The following is a 22,230-nucleotide window of genomic DNA, read 5'->3' on the forward strand; positions in this document are numbered from 1 at the left end:
ATTAACACTACATATGTTTTTCTCATTTTCATTATTTTCATAATTGCATGGTTTTTGGTTAAAAACTGTATAAATCTTACAAATCTCTCAACTCTGACAAAACTTGTTTCCTCTGACATACACATGGGGCTCATTGAAAATGTGTGTTACTAATTTTCTACTCCTAATTAAATATGACATTGTCTAGGACTGAAAGATTCTGTTTTTAAAACGTACATTCTCATAGGAAGTTATGTTGGGTGGTGTTACATGCTCTTACATTTATTTTCTGTGGACAGAGAATGTCTGACTGTTTGCTTTAGTGGTATGTTTTTTTGGTAGGTTATACAGGTATAAGTAGCTATAACCAAAATATATCAGTGTGATCTATCATCACCATCTTTTGTCACATAGCTGCCGTTCTTTTAAATATTCATCACCATTATACTGCCTCTGAATGAAAACATTAGCTGCTAACGTTTTTGGAAAACTTGGGGCATTATGGGAAATGTAGTCAAATCAAATTTATTTGTATAGCATGTTTTACAACTGATGTTTTCACAAAGCAGTTTCACAGAATTCCAGTAAGTTTTGACATGAAATCTAAAAATGTAAAGAAAGTAAAAATCCCCATGTGAGCGAGGCCAAGGATGACAGTGGCAAGGAAAATCTCCCTCTGCTGAGGAAGAAACCTTGGGAGGAACCAAGGCTCACAAGGAATGACCTACCCTCTTCTGGTCAATCTACTGGTAATAATAGTTAGGAATCCGTGAGAACTGTAGTGCCTGTAATAAATTTGTGTTATGTGTCCTTTAGGTCTGCTCAGCAATCCAGGATAAACTTGACTTTTTACCGCTGTGACTTTTATTGAGGCACAGCAACATTTTACTGGGGCACATGCCTAGTCTAGTGACACCTTTGATCAGGACCACTATCACAGGACCACCAGTTAGCAGGTATTATGTAGGATGTAGATTATTCTCACTACTACATTGACACTGAAATGATAGTAACATGGCATAGTGTGTTTTAGGATGGGCTGAGAATAGTCCGCTAACCAGTTAGCCCACAGCTTCCATTACGTCACTGTGGTGCTGAGGATGATCCGCCAGCCTGTAATACCTGAGGTGGTCCTGTAGGGGTCTTTGCCATCAACATACAAGATTAGTAGAACATATATATATATATATATATATATATATATATATATATAATCAAATTTCAACAATATTCCCCTTGCAGCTGATAATTATCTGATGATACTATTGTGTATGTCTCTGGCCCTTCCCCTGACCATGTACTATCTATATCACAAGATAGCTTTCTCTGGGTCCAAAATGCCTCCACCACTCTGAGCTCTAAGACAAAGATTATGTGGTTTGGCCGGAAGGACAGTATAAATGTATGGAGAGGTGTAGTGGTTCTACAAAGTGGTTCTTAAAATGTATGGTGCTACAAAATTTCTTACTAAAGAAAATGATTCTATATAGAACCCTGAACACTAGAAGGACGATTTGCATGATTAAAAGATTCTTTGCCTTGTGAAGGGTTTCTTCAGCTTGATGGAGAATGAACTTTTAGAAAAGGTTTTTATGGCACCAAATACAGTTCTTCTCTTGTAACAAGCTTGACAACAAAAGAAAAAACACTTTTTGGTTAATTAAGCCAGCCCATGACAGGCCAATGTTTATTCGATGTAGGCAGCCCACCTGGCAGTCCTCCATTAGGCCATGTATCTACCCACCCTGAGCCCATGTTCAACCTATGTGGACCCCACAAATGTGTGCTGGCCAGGATATCATCCAATATTAGTATCCTCTCTATTTTTCCAAAATCAACAAGGGGATAACTTATAATTACATTTCAAGTGTTCTATCCTTTTATCTATATTTTTCACAGTACTTCATCTATTAATGTCTCTTTCTATCTTAAAATGGATATTCTCAAAAGTCATATGTCTCACAGTCCATCTTTGATGATTTGTGAATTTGTACCTGTCTCCACTCTGTGTGATGAGTCTCCTGCAGGTCTCCATCTGCACGTCCAGACCTCTCTTCATGCTGCACATCTCCATGTATTCATGTAGGTGCCTGTTCATGTCAGATTTGGCAGTTGCCAAATCCAACTGCAGAAGACAGCCAGAGTACATGTTTGAATGTGTGTGTGTGTGTCTCTCTCTGTGTGAAACACACGCATACAGTACTACTAATGGTGTTGCCATCTATGATACCATAATCTATTTTCATATTTACTATATAATATATATATAAATTAGCAAATAATTAGAGGTTACTCTCCTCTTTTAAAATTTACTCCCCAATTTTTAGAACTCCAAAATTGCCATCTCTTGTCGTATACAAGTAGTCTGCTATAAGTGTTCTATAATCTCAATTTTAAAAGATATTTATATAAGAATATATATTTATAATAAGAATTTTTGGTATAACTTTCTATAAAACCCTTATTTTTTTTCTTTTTAAGCGATCATATGTGCAGTTATAACTCTTTGGAATTGCTAATAATGGTTTGTAAGCAAAATATATGTTGCTGCAGAATAAAAAGTACACAATCCTGTATAGATGATATTTTTTGGACAATTAGTCTCAAAATACATGACAAATGTGTAAATATTAATCCACAAATTAAACACAGATATGTTTCACTAATTGCATATGTTTAAATTTACATTGCATGTATTCTTAAATATTTTTTGTAATTTCCTTTCACAGGTTTTTGGATTTTGAGACTTTCCTATGGCATCAGATCCATGTCAAAAATCACGAGCGTATAAAATCACTTAGTTCAAGGAGAAGGCAAATTAACTACGCATGTTTGAGCACTGTTAGCAAAACAAGACGGACAACTTTGTGAGAGTTAAACAGCAGATGATAAGTTTTCTCAAGCCACATCTTCCAAAGGGAAAACAAGAACATATGATGAGGCATATCTCAAAGCAAGCTCATAGCAGTCACTGAAGAGATGAGGGGATTAAACATGTAATTTTTACAGAGCAGGTTTTAGGCTTTTCCCTCAGGAAGCTGTTTTAAATTTTTCTCTTTTTTTTTTTTGTGCAGAGACGCCATTAGGAGCAAATGTATTTAACAATAACTGTTAAGCATGATCACTTTATTTTTGTTTTTTCTATAAGTAGTTCCAGTTTTTTATAAATGAATAAAAATACCAGTGGAGCTTAGAAGTAAAAGATGTGTCAAAATGGTGGAAAATATTCTCATCTACAAAAGGGGGTTCTGGAAGAAAAAGCTTGGGAACCACTGTCCTAGATATATTTTAAGATATCTGAAACTAAATTGTAGATATCTGAACTTAAATTCTAGATATCTTGAATGAAAGTAATGTCCAGTCAAAACTAAATTAAGAGATATCCAAAATTTTATTTATGACTAGTCAGGATTCCTTTTAAAGTATTTTCAAATAAATTACAGATATCTTGAACTTATTCACATTTTGCATTTCTGATACCTTAAATTATAATTCTGACTAGTCAGAGTGTGATTGTAGAAACCTTAAATCATTCTTCTGACAAGTCAAAAGCAAAGCACACAAAACATGTGCTTGAGGAAAAGTACAGATATTCAAGGTAAAATATTACTCCAGAAAAAGCAGAATTCCTTGTTGTAGATTTTCACTTGAGTTAAAGAACAAAAGTATTTACCTTCAAATGTACTTCAGTATCGAAAGTAAATGTTCCATGATTCATTATGGCTCTAATGTCCTATTGTCATTTTTGTAACAAGGCTCATTGCAATGGACATGATGTTTTTCCTTTTTTTATGTTTTGTTGTACATAACACCTCTTGAGACCTGTTGTCTATCAGAATAGATGTTTACCAGCCAACCAAAAAGCAGCATAGCCCCACGCACTGCACTGAAAGAAAAAAATCAGCACACTGAATTAAGTCATGGCAGCACTCCAGTCAAGGAGGAAGAAGGAATTTTAACTAACTTTATCTGATTTAAAACACTTTTTTTCATTATTTTATGAATTATTTTACTGGGATGGATTAAAAAATAAAAAGTTAAATATCTCTTATTACAGAAAATATTAAACTTAGGAATATGTTTAAACTTACTGTCCATTACAGTGGACAATGGGTATTGATGTATATTGTTGAGGCTAGTATTTTAGTGCTGCTGCTAAAATGTTTGCAATCACAGTGTATACACATACATGTAAATGCAGTGTGTAGTAAGATACTACACAGTACACAGTACTTGATGTGCTTCAGTTAATTGCCAGTGTAAACATCTCAGAAATAAAATGCTTGTCTAATGATGATGAGAATTAAGATGTAGAGAGTGCAAGACCCCCATGAGTAGGTGAGTGTAGCTGTGAAAATCCAAAAAAATAAATATATAAACTTAGCACAAAAAGTAAGGAAATTTGTGTTTGGTAGATGAATATTATTATTAAATTATATCATGCATTTGTAGGATGAGCAGTAGAGCTGAGTATATGGGTTGTGCACATGAAACAAAGAAATAATCTACCAAAACACAAATTTCCTTACTTTTTGTGCTATGTTGGGATGCATAGCTATATATTGTCATTGATGAGGAGGGACCCCTTACAGTGCAAGAAGTTGTTGAGACAGTACATGATGAGAAAAAGAACCGGGCAAGGATATGAGGAAGAAACGGTCTTATTTCTAAAGATGATCTTTATGCTAACCTGACAAAAAAGATATCCAGTGGAATCATACTCCTTATACTCCTCTGCGGTTTACTTGGGAAGATCCAATCACAAACAAATTATGACAAATGTCTATGCTGAAAAAAATGCGGTGGCACCGTGGCGCAGCAGGTAGTGTCGCAGTCACACAGCTCCAGGGACCTGGAGGTTGTGGATTCAAGTCCCGCTCTGGGTGACTGTCTGTGAGGAGTTTGGTGTATTCTCCTCCAGGAGATCAATAATCCTTATGCTAAACTGACAAAACCATGCCTGGGTTTCCTCTGGGTGCTCCGGGTTCCTTTGACAAAAAAAACAAAAAACAAAACACACGTTGGTAGGTGGATTGGTGACTCAAAAGTGTCCATAGCTGTGAATGTATGAGTTTGTGTTGCCGTGTTGTTCCTGCCTTGTGCCCAATGATTCCGGGTAGGCTCTGGACCCACCGCGACCCTGAATTGGAAAAGCAGTTAATGCCTGAATATTTCAGGCAATAATATGCTGTGAGGGGGTATAAACATGCACCAAGGCATGAGAAGCTCTTGTAGACTTGGCATTGGGAGTGCTGAAGTTCCCCAGAGTATGAATGTACTAGGAATCAAGTTTAAACCTTGGGCTGTTACAGGATATCTTATCTCGAAACAGATTTTTTCAGCTTTGCTCAGTCTGTGTGTCATAAACAATTATGACAAGTCTCCTGAAAACAAAGACGTGTTTTATAAGGTCAGACCTCTGTACAACACTGTTTGAAAACAGTGTCTTTCACTCTCTGTGGAAGAGGAACTCAGGACCTTGCACTGATTAACAAATTGTCCCATTCAGAGGGAGCCAAAGCCACAAGATCTTCTTTGATAACTTCTTCACTACTTACAATATGCTGGAGTTGTTGTAAGCAAAGAAAATACATGCAGAACAGTTAGGGTGTCCCACTTTGCCAACCCATTGTTGGTGAGTGAGAGTGAGATGTTTAAAAGAGAAAGAAGGAACCATTATGAGGTCAGAAGCAGGGATGGAAAGGTGGTGTTAACCAAGTGGTTTCATAATCATACTGTGGTCTCGACATCCAACTTTTTGGAGCTGGAAATGGAGATGAAGTTGAAAGGTTGAACAAGAAGAAAGGATCTTTTGTGAAAATGAATGATCCCTTAAGAGATATAACCAAGCCATGGGTGGTGCTGAACCTATGGGGGGACTTCTGCTCCTGTGGCTCCCTCTAGTGCAATTAACTTTTACAGCAGTGTACTGAAATTGGTAGGGAGGGGGAGGGAAGGGATGGTTTCCTACCCTCCTCCAAAACATACATAGTGCAGTTTCTGCAGTGCTGAACCAAAAGTTCCTGTTCTCCCTATTACAGGTCAGGGAGGCATCACAGTGATTTTGAAGCTGTAATTTTAAGGTACAAATATTACATAGTGTTCCTTTAAGCTCTCCGTTTTGTCTACATAGTTGCAGAGTATAGATCTATTTCTGCAATTATGAGACATTTGTTTCTAAAATGTTTTGTTTTGATTTTTTCTGACTTTTTGCCTGCTCGTTTCCATCTTTTGGACTTGTTTATCTCTCTGAATAATAGTTTATCTTCTAGATAAATAATAGCTAGTTACTGATGACTAATAAAATACAGCCAAATATTAAACAGTACGAATGATTTTGTTAATTCATAACAGTTCTAAAATTTTTAAATGATTACTTAGAGTCTCAAATTCGCACAGCAGTTTATTTAAAAAGCCTGCCTTTGGTATTGGTTTGGTAATTACTGGTATTATTGTATTATTGGTATTATTTCTTTGGTATTATTGGTTTAAGGCGTAGAAACATTAACTTGTTTTAGCGCAGTGACTGTGTTTATTCATCTCCTAGCAACAGAGCCGCCGTGTATAGCAGGAAGATTTGTTCAGACATGTTACAGTTTTATTCATACATTAACCATCATAATGTAGTGGAGTAAGAAGATATTTGACTTTGAAATTTAGTGAAGTTAAAGTAAAAAGTGGCCCAAAATGGAAAAACTTCAGTAAAGTACAGATACATGAAAAATGTTCTTGGCCAAGTACAAATTACATTTTCGTGCCGTGTAAAAGTTGCCAGGTCTGCATATTATCGGGGACTTTTTAGTAAATTCACAAATATTGGTAGTTGTGGGTTACTTTTGAGCTTGTTTCTAAAATGCATTTGCCTTTTTGTGGGGGCTTGCCCAAAATAGCAACTTTTGTTTTTTGATTAATTTATTTATTTTTGTCTCTTTAAATCTGGTTAAATCTTCACATTCTGTGTTGTATTTTTTCTGTATTTCCCCCAGTAAATGAATAAAACGTAGGAGTCTTCCCCCTATTTCCGGCCACTGTCGTATATGGTGCATTTCTGCTCTCTCTCTTCGACAATCGCAGTGGGTAAAACAATACAACGTAAGTTCCTGCCTTAGTAGGGCAATTAAACACCACTCTTGCAAAAAAATAACATATCTAAACTATATTTAAGTATCTGTAACATTGTTGTAATTTTGCATGTGCAAAACCGCATGTATAACATACTACATTTCCATTTTGCGATGGGTATTTCTCTCTGTGTAAAAGTTAGCTTTCCAGTTAGCTTCCTTCTCTCTGAGGGGAAAAATCTACCGCCCTTGTATCCTTAGGTGTGGATACAAGAGTTACGCATACGTGTTTTTCAACTCTGGTCCTGGATGCCCACTGCCATTCACACTTTGGTGTTTTTTTGTTTAATACATCCAATTTAACTCACCAATGGACCGTTAATCAGCTAATCATAGATAGATAGATCAGATGTGTTGGGAGCAAATAAAATAATCTTCAAGAATAAAATATAATTTATATATATATTTAAAGGGAAAAGAATCACATAAGATAGAAATGCAACTTTTATTTTCACAGAATGGCAATGAGAACAAAAAAAGAAAAACTGGAAATATGAGGACATGGTGCGGGCACTTGAAGTTTCTGCAGGCATGGCAGTATGGCATGCAGCCAGACAATTCAATGTCCCCATAACACCTTGGGGTACCGAGTTAGTGGGCGGGTAAATCATGGCTGTCGTGCAGGCCCAAAGCAGTTACTGGCACCAGAGGAAGAGCGGGCTCTGGTGCAGTACTGCATCTACTGCGCGCACCATGGGTTCCCGCTCAACAAGGCACAGCTGATGGCATACACCAATGCAGTGATGAGGAAGAGGAGCCCCAGTGAAGATGTGCCACCACTTTTTCCGCCGTACCATCCACCCAACCATCCACCCAACGACCCACACCATGACCTTCAGCCCTTCAGGATCATCCCCTGGTGGCAGCAGGATTGATCCAGCCTGAAATTGCAGAGGTCCTTACCTGGGTCTACTACAGGAAAAAGACTATTCGACGCATCCCTGTTGAGGCCTGGGTCATCACTAGAGAGGAGTATGAGAGACTCCTGTGGCAGAAGGAGGACTCAGCCAGGGTGGCTGAAGAGGCAAAGGTTCAGAGGGCACAACAGAAGAGGGCCCAGACCACTGAGGGCCCCACCGGAGCAGCAAACACATGCTCTGACCCCGCCACGGCCTCTAGGACAACCCCAGCTGCACAAGCAGAGCCAGTACCCCCTCCAACTCTGCCAGTGCCTCCTCCTCATCATTCTCTTCCTCCTCACGCCTAGCAGCAGAAACAAGAGGTGATGAGCTAACTATAAATTCATCTGTGTTACTGTTCCTAAAAATTCAAAGGTGAATAGAATAAAATGTGAAATGAATGATTATTTAAATGTTATCAACCCACAGGTGAAAAGAGGAAAGCTCCGACACCAAAGACAGGTGACTTAAACATTCAGTTATAGAGTCAATCACTGTTAAGGGCATTAAGTTGTATCTTACCTTTTTAATGAGGTAATTTTCTATAATCTGGAGGTTTTCAGGATCTAAAGATTATTTCTTACAGGCAGAAAGAAAGTTAGAAAGGCTAGGCAGCCAGACGAGGGAGGGGACAGAGATGCACCCATGACACAAACCCAAGGTTCTATCCAGTAAATAGAAGAGTTCTTAAAGTCATTTAAAAGGCACAGTTGATTGCAAATTAAATGTGATTACAGTGAACAAATTATCTTAATTGACAATATTGTGTCAGCAAGTGAGATAGCGTGAGGGTGTTTCTTTTGTGTCAAATCTTTTTGGCAGGTGTGGAGCCGCAAATCCACCAGGGGACTCCACGAAGGCAGGAATACACCCTGGAGGGGACTATTTGCCATTTAAATAAATATAATTTATGTAACAAGTTCAAATATTAAACTTCTTGTTTATTTTTTTCTTTTGTTTAAAATGCATTTGAATTTTTTATTTTTAATCTAATGTACTGTCTTTAATTATAGTAAATCTGACCTATAAAAAAAATTATAGTAAATCTGGCCAATAATCTTAGCAGTATTGGTGTCTACATAAAAACGTCTTTAAATAAAAACATATTTACTGTCAAAGTCAAACAGGTCTTAAACATTATTCTACAGATATATGTCTCCTGAAAAACACTTATTTGAGTGAGTAAAGTTCTTTTTATTTACAGTTAGCTAGGATTCCTGATATTTCATTTTCAAGTGGCCAGATCTAGAGGTACTAACGCTATGTCTCATTCTCATTGATGGAGCATCGGCTTGTATTATTATGATTAGGTCTGATGTGTGTGGGGAAGGGTAGGAGGGAAAACTCAACCTGCAACTAATATTTGTAATTTGGCATTGTGGAGCTTAGCAACTAAAACTGGTTCTTGGCATGTGGAACGTAACATCATGAGGGGGAAGGAGCTGGAGCTGGTGCTGGAGGTTGAGAGATACCAGCTAGGTATAGTTGGGCTCACCTCTACACACAGTGTGGACTCCGGATCCAAACTCCTCGACAGGGGTTGGTCTCTCTCCTACACACAAGTTGCACAGGGTGAGAGGCGCCGGGCAGGTGTGGGGATACACACAAGTCCCTAGCTGGTGGCTGTCCAGTTTGTCCCAGTAAACGAGAGGGTCCTCTCAATGCAACTCCGTGTTGCAGAGAGGAAAACTTTGACTGTTGTGTGAGCATATGCACTCAATAGCAGCTCAGAGTATTCAGCGTTCTTGGAGGCAATGAGTGGAAATCTAGAGAGGATTCCATGCACTGACTCTGTGGTTTTGCTGGGGATTTAAATGTTCACGCTGGCAATGACTGGGAAACCTGGAGAGGAGTTATTAGGAGGAACAGCCTGCCTGATCTGAACAAGAGTGGCATGATGTTATTGGACTTCTGTTCTAGTCATGGTTTGTCCATAACAAACACCATGTTGGAACACAATGTGGCTCCTAAGTGTACTTTGTACCAGAGCACCTTGGGCCAAAGGTCAATGATTGACTTTGTGGTGGTGTCTTCTGATTTGAGGCTATGTGTTTTGGACACTCGGGTAAAGAGAGGGGCTGAGCTGTCAACTGATCACCATCTGGTGGTGAGTTGGATCAGATGTTGGAGAAAGCTGCCGAACAGACTTAGTAGGCGCCAAGCGTATAGTGAGGGTGTGCTGGGAAAAGCTGGCAGAGGACTCTGTCTGGATGTTCCAGAGGAGGTAGGAGGAATGGAGTCTGAATGGACCCTGTTCCGTACTTTCATCGTGGATGAACAGCTGCATATAGCTGTGGTCAAATGCTTGTCTGTGCCTGTTATGGTGGAAACCCAAGAACCCGTTGGTGGACATCAGGGGTGAGGGAAGCTGTCAAGCAGAAGAAGAAGGCTTTTCGGGCTTGGCTGACTTGGGGGAACTCTGCGAAAAAGGCTGCAGCTGTGGCAGTTGCAGAAGCAAAATGGAGAATGACCTCAAAGAGGTTCTGGAAAACACTCCAACAGCTCAGGAGGGGTAGGGGGAACACTGTCCAAGCTGTGCTCAGTAAGGATGGTGAAACTCTGAACTTGATGGAGCGTATTGTTGGACTTTGGAAGGATCACTTTGAGGAACTCCTAAAACTTTGAGGTGGTGAAAAAGCTTCGCAGTGGCAAAGCCCCAGGAGTGGATGAGATTCGCCCAGAGTTACAGATGCCGTGCTTCCTTCAGGTAGGGGGTGAGTTCTACCTGAAATGAAGATTTCAAGTTGTTCACAAGTGATGGGAAGAGGGATCGTGAGGTTGACCGTAGGTTAGACCTATGGTCATGAGCTCTGGGTAATGACCGAAAGAACGAGATTGTGGATACAAGTGGCCGAAATGAGCTTTCTCCGACGGGTTGCTGGGCATACTCTCCATGATCAGGGGCAGAGCTCAGTTACTAGGGAGGAGCTCTAAGTAGAGTTGCTGCTCCTTCGCGTTGAGAGAAGTCATTTGAAGTGGTTCCGGCATCTGATGAGGATGCCTCCTGGATGCCTCCCACTGGAGGTATACCAGGCACGTCCAACTTTAAGGAGGCTCTGGGGTAGACCCAGGACACGCTGCAGGATTATATCTCCCGGCTCGCCTGAGAACACCTGGGGATCCCCCAGGAGGAATCTGGTGGAAGTTGTGGGGGATACAGATGTCTGGCCTTCTTAGCTCGCCCTGTTGCCACTGCAACCCTGAAATGAATCTGTGCACATTTGCTGTTGCTTTAGAAAAGAGCATGCAGTGTGTTTACATTTGATTTACTATAACTGTATATTGTCCGGAAAAAAGTACATGTAACTCATAAAAAAACTCATTCTGGATAATGAACCTAACCGTCTGTGATATGAAGCTGAATTCAGCAGCTTATTCGTCACCATTTTGTTTGAACATCAACATTAAATGTTGCGCAATTGCATCTCCATTTATGTTGGCTCCACATCTTCTAAAACGACAGTGCCACCTAGCGGTGACTTGTTCACCTGCTGCCAACATTTGTGGATGAGACTGCATTTGTGCATGGCTCGAGTGAAATGCAAAGGAAAGTCTTAAAATCCAAAAACCAGGGAGAAGAATATATATCTATATATTTATTTATTTTTTTTACAAATGTAAGTAATTTTGACTGTTTTTAACTGTTATTAAATATAACTGCAGAGACAGACTGGGATGTATTCATTTGTGAATAGTGAATAATATTTGTGACATTTACGCATTTGTCAAGTATTTTGAAACTATTCTGTCTCCATAATTCTTACATTAATTAAACTGAGTATTACAGGTTAAAAATAGAGAAAATCAGACAGGGATACACTGTGACACTACTAGTACACACACGTTACCACCCATTACCATTAGTTTTGGTCATACCTGACCTTGCTAATATTCTCATGGCTGAAGGCAACAACATAGTAGTAGTAATGCTCTCTCTCTCTCTCTCTCTCTCTCACACACACACACACGGCTCATACCTCAATCTGGTCTATAGTCTCTTGGTATTCCTTCTCACGGGACTTAAACAGAGACTCTGTGTCCTTTATCACCTTCTCTATGGACTCCTCCTGCTGTGAGTGTACACAACAATAAACACTGATGATGGGCCTGAAGATAATTTCTTAAAAGAGCACAATTCTTTACAAAGTATGTGACAAAACATATTCTAAATTAAAAAAATTAAAATAAGTTTTATTATTAAAGTTACATTAAAAATTATATAATGTAATATAATATTATAATAAAAATTAAATAATGACCCATACACAAAAGCAATCCAGAGTACCTGTTACCACCTTTTACTGGATTAATGGCAGCTGTAACATGATTGAACTTTAAAGTGATAAATAAAACCTTTTAAAGTGTTAGGAATTTGGAATTCGGGATATTATCTTAAATTAGTTTAAAACAAAATTGTGAAAAATGTTTAACCGTATCCAAAATGTTCCAACTCTTTGTAAAGGTAAACAATAGATTTGTTCTATAATAAAGAAAGGCACTGAAAAAAAAAAAAAAACACACAATTGCTTGAGAGCAAAGTCATTACATTCAAGATACATTCATTTCGGTTTTCAGTTGACCCAGTGCTTTCTCTTCTGGGAATACAAACTATACTAACTCTAATCTCAGAAGTGGATTATGCTATATGATTATACAGAATTATTTATTCATTATATTTAAAAACTTGTCAAACAGCTTGATTGTTAAATCATTATTATTTACTTTGTCTTTTTTGTCTCTACATTTTTATTTTTATATATCCTTGTGCCATTTGTAATACGTTTTGTCTTATTCTGTTATAAAAAAAGAACAAGAAGACAAAGGATACACATAGCAGAATGCATTACCTCCCCCTGAGTGTCCACACCCAGAGTGTATCCCGGGAAATCCTCCCACAGCAGCAGAGTCTCCTCCGTCTCCTCCCATGCCAGACTATCACAGTCATCCTCAAACTCACACTCACGCCTGTAAAACACACACACACACACACACACACACAGAGAGAGAGAGAGAGAGAGAGAACAGACATAGCAGCTTTAAACAGGCCATTAAAGTCTCTTAAGCAGTATTAACAGGTCAAGAAAGCCTCAAATATCCTCACAGTGAATCATGTACTTTTCTGTTTTCTCAGCTGCCAAATACAAAGCTAAATTAAAGTCGGGTTCAGAATATGATGCAGAGCTGCTATCACAATATTCTTCAAAATCACATCAAAAAAGCTGCAGGTCAGATATTCATTCATTCATTTCCTGTAACTACTTGTAACTCCAGTTCAGGGTCATGGTGGGTCCGGAGCCTACCCGGAATCGCTAGGTGCAAGGTGGGAACACACTTATCAGTGCGAAACACACTTACATATTCACGTACACTTACACCTATGGACACTTTTGAGTAACTGTTGACCATGGGAGCCCCCTCCAGGGTGTATTCCTGCCTTGCGCCCAGTGATTCCAGGTAGGCTCTGGACCCACCGCGACCCTGAACTGGATAAGCGGTTACAGATAATGAATGAAGGAAGGAATGAATGTTGACCATGGAAGGAAACTGGAGCACCCAGAGGAAACCCACACGGACACAGGGAGAACACACCAAACTCCTCACTGACAGTCAGGCGGAGCGGGTCTCAAACCCCAAAGCTCAGATCCCTGGAGCTGTGTGACAGAAACACTGTGTGTTGCGACACCATGCCACCCAGGATATTATTAGGGCTGTCCGGAAATACCATATTTTTGGGCTTTGGAGCTTCGGCCGGGATTTTCAGCGAATATTCGAATACTCAGACAATGGGGTGATGCATATTGTTGTCATTAACAATATCCGCTTCTGACCCCTGCTTTAGTATCCCTCTCTCCAGGCTGCGCGAGAAGGGTATCTCTGCAGGCCGGAGGCAGCTCCAAGTGGGTGGTACAGCTCCAAGTGGGAGGTACAGCTCCAATTGGGCCGTACAGCTCCAATTGGGTGGTACAACTCCAAGTGGGCCGTACAGCTCCAAGTGAGCACGGAAGAACATTTTAAGCACGACTCAAGCACGTCACTGGCTTCGAGATATGTAGTTGTCGTAAAGGCTCTGGAGACGACCCAGAGGCTAAAGAACCTTTTTTATTTGTTTTTAAAAACAGGGCTGATATAGAGCTGTTTCTAAAATCTTGTGTTGATGAGCAGGGTCTCAGGGTCAATGCGATGTCTGTGGTTACGCCATGCCCCTCACCCCAGAATTTTCTTAAGGCAAGTAAACTGGACTGTAGGGTCCTCACCTCAATTCTTAAGGCACAGATACTAGACTGCAGGGCCCCTTATACACCACAGTTCAGACAGTGTGTATAGTCTTATACTTTTAGAAACCTAGGCTGTCTGGTTAACTGTGACGTCCTGCTTTGCGTAAAATGCCCTGCACAAATAGGTATCCTTGTTATTTTCTTTCTTCTAACAATTTTCCATAACTAATGCAGCTGAGATTGCTCTGTTTGAGCATTGTTTGGAAGTTTAAGAGAATGTCAGTGAGTTCTTTGGGACATTGTTTTAGATTATTGTGTATTTTGTAGTACAGCTCTATGCCTGGTGACCATGTAATAACTGTTTTGTTTTCAGTGTTAATATTGTACCTTGTAAACACCGAGTACATTATATGGAGTACATTTTCAGCATTGTGTGGCTTACAGACTTGTTTGGATGGGCTTAATATGTGAAATTCTTGCAATAAAAAGAGAATAACCATTTAACTGACACCACATGTACTGAGAATGATAATGTTTGCTTACATATAGGATACTACTCACTTCCTGACAAGAGACATGACAGTAAATATGGGTTCATCAGCACAGCTCAGTGCTGGGGTGCTATATATTCCTCGCCTGGCATTAGGTTCATGTTTCTCTACTTCAAAGAATCCAGTTCTATTGTCAGTGTTTCTCTACAGGGATCAGAGAGGCAGTGTGTGCACATCTGTGTTAGTAACGGTTGCAACTTAATGTAGAATATATTCAATACAAATTTGTCCTCAAATATTTGTACATATGCTGTATTTCTGAAATAAATTAAACTGAATAAATGAACTATATTAAAATAAATTGATAGCCCTTCGGGCGGCACGGTAGTGAGGTGTTGCAGTCATACAGCTCCAGGTTGTGGGTTTGAGCCACACTCCATGTGACGGTCTGTGAGGAGTTGAATTAGATAAGTAGTTTCAGACAATGAATGAATGTCCTTCTACAAATTCACATGCACAATCCAGGTAATAATAAAAGGGAGGCTTTCTGACAGTCTAAGCCAGTGTTATCTAATTCTGATCCTATTCTACCTGTTCAAACAAACTTGATTCAACTAATTTTGTGAGTAGGGTGTTCCAGGACCTGGTTCTGATGCCAAATCAAAGCATGTGTGATTATCTGAACACAAAGAGTAATACATAATACTCTACAACAAGGATATACTTCTATAAAGAATCATTTAAAATCATGCAAAGGAACTAGATGAAGTACAGTGAACTTCTCTGAATGTCTGTTTATATTCTTAATTGAGCCAAATTTCCTGAAAGGGTGCACCACTATCTTGGAATTCATTAAACCATAACTACATTACAGTGAATTTCCATCTTATTAAGTTCACCTCACTTGTAGCTACATGCACTGACTATATTGTCATAAACACCCACCATGACTGATTATTTGCAAATTATTAGCACCATTTCTCCCATGTCCATTAATGGAAAGGAGCTGCTTTAAATATTTATTTCAATAGTGGGCCATAAGTGTTACTTAAGGGTTTACACATTTATACTGATTATAATCCAATACTGTGCTGAGTACAAAACAAATAATACAGTCCTATAATCCTGTAATCAAATCAAAATAATGATTGTAGACATGAGAAACCTAATGGATTTCATAAGTTTGCAGTTCACCCCATAATCAGATTACCAAAAATATATCATTAAAATATCAGAAATGCTATGTATTTCGTTTTCACTGAAACGTAATATTTTAAACTACAACTAGTAGAGGGTACCTAGTTCTGTTGGAGATAAACTATGCCCTTTTTTCAAAACACAAAGGCTGCATTTCCTACATTCGCCTTCCCACAAAACATCTAAGGCCCCCACTTTCTGGTTTCTACCCACTTGCTGCGTACGCCCCTCCCACTTGCTGGTTTCCGCCCACTTATATTTACATTTATGCATTTGGCAGACGCTTTTATCCAAAGCGACTTACAAAAGTGGATCTAACATTCGAACTACAGCACAAATTATACAAAATACCTTACATTAAGTGCAATATGCCAGGAAGTAATAAGTGCATTAAATAAAGACATTCAGTGCAAAAGATACTCTCTGAAGAGTTGGGTTTTCAAGGATTTCTTGAATGCGGAGAGGGTTTCTGTTGCTCTGATAGAGCTTGGAAGCTCGTTCCACCAGCGTGGTACCAGAGATGAGAATAGCCTCGACTGACCTGTACGGGGGGTTGTCCGTGTTAGTTGGCGCTCCTTTGAGGAACGGAGAGGGCGGGCGCTAACGTATGGTTTTAAGAGTCTATTGAGGTAGATGGGAGCAGCACTTGCGACTGGAGTCAAGCTATCCGCACTTTGGAAACTGACGGTCAAGCCATCCGCGCTTCAAATCCGAATGCACGTATAGGCGCGTCATTACGGTTTTTCATTGCGGAGAACACCACGTCCGCTTTGGGACAGACCCGCGTTTGAGCAGCGATGTCTCTGTTACTAAATAAATGCACGCAATGCTAAAATGGACTAAATGGGCTAAAATTAACAAGCCATTAGGAATATATTTCGTTTTAAATCACTTTAAAGAGGCAAAACACGCTTTGATTTTATTATTTCATACATTTACGTATTTTTTTTTACTTTTCTATAAACACTTAACTGGCTTTGAATAGTAATCCTGGTGGACATGTAGAAATACAGATTACATTTTACTGTCATTAAACAGAGGTAGCTCACTGTATAATATTCTCAAGGATTTATACTGAATACCTACCAATATGGATTTCTCAAATATTACCCATAATGCCTAAACCATTCCACTGTCATTAAACACAGGGGCCTCTTGGCTATTAACTGTATGATTTTGGTAGAATTTCACTGTGTACGTTTCGTCGTGTGTGTGTTTTTTTAGCATGATGTGCTGTTTTATATGACTGACTTTTAGTATACATACCCAATGAACAAATATCTGAATACTTGGAGCCAGCCCTGTTGTTCAGAAAATCAGCTCTCAGTGCCCGCAGTAAAATTAGAGTTGCACTTTGGACTAAGGGCTCAGAGTGTACACAAATAAACCAGAGCTTCTTGGCAGTGTTCTAATTTTAGGTGTAAAGCTGACAAAATGAACTGTAGCTTTGCCATGCTTCATTGTAAGTAAGTTGCGGTAACATGTTGGACTGTTTTAGGCTTCGTTCAAGACTTTTATGGTGACAAGGCTGAATACATGTAGGATGACCAGACGTCCTCTTTTACCCAGACATGTCTTCTTTTTTAGACTTAAAAAAATGTCCGGGATTTTGTTTTTCTACAGCTTACATAGAAACGAGAAGTGTTTCGTTCACAGACTAGTCCTGCCCTCCCCTACTCCGTTTGGTTGGCTTGAGTGAGAAGGGGGAGTGGTGAAGTAGTCTAAAATCTTCTGATTGGACGGTCTGATCAGTAGTCGTCTCCCCCGGAGACGTGTCCTCTTTTTCACCATCTCAGATCTGGTCACCCTAAATACATGTGGAGTGGAGGGTTGCCTTTGTCGCCACATTTATCAAAATATCCAAATATTCTGATATTTGGGGCCAGCCATAGATATTAGGTAATTAAGGTTATATTGTCGTGTCCAATGGATATCCTGTATCTCCAAAAATAGTAACTTTACAGGAGAAATTTTCTGAGTATTTCTATATTTTGGAGCATTTCTATTGGTTCATTCATCATGAAATGTTCGGACAATTTAAAGGACAGCCGCTGTGTTCACATGATGTAAAACTATGTAGTAAGTTTAGTAAACATAAAATTGACACAAATGGAGACACATTTTTCACTGAACAGTGACGGTATGCGAAATAAAAACACTTACAACTGGTTGAGCATCTTCTGCATTTCCTCATTGACTTGATTGGAGGACGAGCCACACAGCTCCACATCTTTATTTCCAGCCTCCTCACTCTCAGAGATGCTAGTTGGTTCCTCTGTGTCATTGCTCTTTGCAGACTGAGGGATGTGTTTCCGTGGTCGGCGGGTTAGAGTTGAAGGGGGTGTGGCAACCTGCTAAAATGAGATAATACTAGAAGATTTGATATCATAATGATAAGCAGTTGCAATCCATGACTTTTAGAGTTAAGCCCTAAAAGACGTGGTGCTTCTGAACGTAAACCACCCAGAAAGAACCGCAGTTCCCCACAGTTTTGGACGTTCCCTTTAAGGAAAGGCCCTGCCATAGTACTTCTGCTGTTTGCCATTTCTAAAATCAGACCCAAATATTTACTCAATTGCAGTCAGAGAGCTTCCAGCCTAAAGTAACACATTTTTCCTTTGCAAATTTGGTTTCTTTTCTTGGAACTCAAAACCTGTAAGGTTGATTCACCTGTCATTCAAATATTGCCTTCAACCTTCAGATCAGCTCTTGACATCCTAGCTAATGGTTAACTATGATCAACAACTTAACAATGAAATAAGAGAATTACTTGCAGAGACTACAAGCAACACAAATTATAGTTGCATTTTTAAAATACACAACTGTAAAGAAAAGCTTTGTTGTACTGTCCAACATTTCATGACAAAGGAATTAGTCTGTCATGTGTAGAACCATGTAAATTTTTTCTGTAAAGGTTGTTCCTCTGATGCAATCTTTAGTTGCCAAGTCACCAAGCTAATTAAAGAACAAGTCCTTTTCCTGCTTAAGCTGCGTGTTGACTACCAGCTTCTAAATCTGAGCTGGATTGAGCCCTGCAAAGATTACAACGATCCAGACAAAAGCTGAGGTAGAAAATAATTTTACAGTTTTATAGATATATAAAGGCATGAATAGACCAAGTGAATGTATGTGTACAATAAATTCAATGTGAAATTTTGATTAGATGCATAATTTGTGTTTGTCAAAGTATTCAGTAATAAAAATATTCATTATAGGTATCAAAGATATCAAGATATCAAATAGCCAAAGCTTGTAACTTCTCATCCAACATTTTTATCTGAAATGATTTTTTTTCAAAGTGAGTATTTCCTGCTTTTGCTGCAGTAACAGTTTCTGGGAAACACTAAATGCTAGATCATTTTTGCAAGTATTTTATGGCACTGGGCCACATAATACATCCGGTCAGTTACTGATGTTAGATGATTATTTTCTGGATCACAAATGCCACTGCAGCCCTTCTCAAAACTATTAGATGGTGCAGTATAATTACAATGAATAATGCTGTGGGTGATTTATTACTGTCTAGGAAAAGCCTGGAATTGGACATGGTAGGCTCATGGTCAGCTGCTCCAGAGCATTCCATTTTATGTCATGCAATTCTATAAAGATAATATTACCTATGTGCCCAATTAAAGGTGACTTTCATGATCGTTGTCACTTTTTATAAAGTCTGGTCTGGTATGCTAGGATTTCTCATGACAGAAAAATGGCATTGCAGGTTTATAGACAGCAAAGAATCATTGAAACATTAAAAGCCTCGATGTTACATTTAATGTCTTTGTCCACAATGGGTGGTCCCTAAATTCACAGTGTACAACACAAACTTTTCTTTATGCATTTGTCAGTTAAACAGATCTTCCAGAAAATTAACAAACCACAGTTCACTTTTTTTATTGCATTTTTACAAAAAAACAACTTTTGCCGAATCAGGTTTGTATGAAGGCTGTCGGGTTACAAATTAATGCATGGTGTATTTGCTAACTTTTTAGCTAGGATATAGTATTGCAATGCAAAGGCACGGAATGTTCCCAAGTCTACCGTGAAGCCTGCCTACAGGATTAGAGGCTATTACTGCATCAAGGGTGGACAAACAACCCTATAGAGCCTAATGAAGCTTAAGCTAAATTCTAAGGAGGCCTAAAGGATAAACTTTAATTCAGTGTGTTCAAATGTTGGATGAGTAGGGGTCCACAGACATTTGGTCTTGTTCTGATATAATTTAAGCCTAGAGAACACACCTGGAAGATCTGAATCATATCCTCGCAGTTCCTCTGCTGAGCCACATCACACAGCCGTGCAGTGATATCAATCCGTCTGCAGATGTCCATGTCCACCTTCATGGCTTTCTCCTGGATCTTACTGTCCAGCTCTGTAAGATTCTGAAAAGAGACATGGAAACCATGTGGGAGTTAGAGAGAGAGAAAGCAAAAGAAAAAAAGGAAATAAATAAGAGTTACAGCATAAAACAAGTTTGTTAGAACTCAGTATGCTATTAATCTAAAACTCAGTTTCACCAATGTTTGCAAAAATACAAACACACTTATTATGAGATTATAAGATTAAAAAAGCAATTTATCTGAGCAGTAAGTGTTTATTTGGTAAAAACAAACAAACAAACAACATCTAACACCCAACACTAGAATAAAACCAAATAACATTATTCCAGTAAGTGTGATACTCTGTGTGTGAATGTGTTGGTTTAACTTTTTCCAAATCTCACCTTGTGGCAGTCTGTATTATTTGAGGTTATCATCCAATACCAATTTTTACAGGATGATAAATAATGATTTTAAATAATGTGTGCTACTGATTTAACAAATTCATGCAATCAAGGAGAATATGAACAAAATATTGTTCTTCAAACTCTTCTTCAGATACCTACTGCTTTATAGAAAACAAAATATATTTCCTATTTGTTTTATATTATTATTTGTTTGTATGTACTGTGATGATATATAATTTTATACAAGCACCACGCTTACTGACAAGGCATTAGTTTAAATGTATATAATTATCTTAGGTGCCTAAGACTACTGCACAGTACTGTATGACCCCTCCCTAACCTACGGTCACAAGCTATGGGTAATGACCAAAAGAACAAGATTTTGAATATAAACAGGGGAAATTAGTTTTTTTTTTTTTTTTTACTGCATACTGTATTTCAGAAGGGCTTCATGTCAAACACTCATTTGTAGACTGTCACAAAAAAGATGGGCTTTGTCCTAAACTATATTCTGTCATATCACCATCATTAAAAATACATTCTTTAGATTCACATATAGACAGTTTCTCAAAGCCTGGGCTGCAAACTTAGAAAGCTGGGTACTCAATATACACAAAGGATCCTTCTAATTGGAACTGCTTTCAGTGATAGCTGAGAAATGAAGCCCAGCTCAGCTGCAGCTTGGACTTCTGAATCTGATCTTTAATGTTATGCTGCTTTTCCTTTTGGCTTTGAATATTTAATTAAATTTATGGAGTAGTATTCTACACTCCTGTAGCCTGCTTACTGGTTTATTGATCTGGATTCCTCTATTGTGAATTAATAATACATTTGTGTCCAGCCTCTTTCATTTAAGATTTATATTCTATGTAGTTCTATTTCTTTACAGTGGTGATGATAGGAAACAGACATTTGAAGTTTTTCATAATGCATAGTACATATAAAAACAGAAGGAATGTGTATGTTCCCTTTTGATTGTGAAACGTAAATGAAATTCCTGCATTGTAGACATTGCAAACCACCACTGTAAGAAAATATAAGGTAAAAAAGTCTGTATTATCCCTGAGTGATTCTCTACTATCACTGGATCAAGCTGAAATTTTGGAAAATCTGCTTGAAAAGGGGACAAAAGCCCAAGATGCTTAATGTGTTGTTGGCTATATGCCAGGTAAAGATAAAATTATATAATGAATGACTCACATTGCTCATTAGGCCTTTGAAGAGGACCAACTCAGCCTTCAGCTGCTTTACTCTAAGAGCCAGTTCATCTTGACAAACCTCACTCTCCTGCAGGTCCTACAGAAACACAAGCACACATGCACACACATATATTTTAATGCAAAGCAGTGCTTTATAAACATGCCTGAGGTGCCCAGAACAAGCTATATATATATATATATATTGTGGAATTACTTAATAAATCTAACATCTGCTATTTGCACAGCTATCTGTTCTCATGATTGATCTAGATAGGTCTCAAATGTAATGACAAATTTCAAAAGGCAATGGTTTGATCAGCCACAGAGTAGCACAAAACAGAACAAAATTTAAAAAAAATTGTAACTAAACATTGCTAGCTAAAATCTAACATATATAACTCAGTAC

The 22,230-nt window shown here is 38.5% G+C and overlaps 1 protein-coding gene across 3 annotated transcripts in view; it reads right to left on the reverse strand.

The window, feature by feature from the left end:
- iffo1a (intermediate filament family orphan 1a) overlaps window positions 1–22,230 on the reverse strand; it is a 33,913-nt gene that overhangs the window by 4,764 nt on the left and 6,919 nt on the right. The window contains exons 3-8 of one of the 3 annotated variants that reach the window (XM_066675022.1): window positions 21,826–21,921; window positions 20,141–20,281; window positions 18,066–18,253; window positions 12,847–12,964; window positions 11,977–12,069; window positions 1,974–2,104 (exon numbers count right to left, since the gene is read on the reverse strand). In XM_066675022.1, coding sequence (XP_066531119.1) covers window positions 1,974–2,104; window positions 11,977–12,069; window positions 12,847–12,964; window positions 18,066–18,253; window positions 20,141–20,281; window positions 21,826–21,921 — 767 coding nt within the window. Of the gene's footprint in view, window positions 1–1,973; window positions 2,105–4,461; window positions 4,968–11,976; window positions 12,070–12,846; window positions 12,965–18,065; window positions 18,257–20,140; window positions 20,282–21,825; window positions 21,922–22,230 lie in introns of those variants that run through there. The other 2 variants (XM_066675021.1, XM_066675023.1) reach the window with 2 other exon arrangements.

This window comes from Hoplias malabaricus, chromosome 6 (genome assembly GCF_029633855.1).
Source record: "Hoplias malabaricus isolate fHopMal1 chromosome 6, fHopMal1.hap1, whole genome shotgun sequence".
In the NCBI taxonomy this organism is placed as follows: Eukaryota; Metazoa; Chordata; class Actinopteri; order Characiformes; family Erythrinidae; genus Hoplias; species Hoplias malabaricus.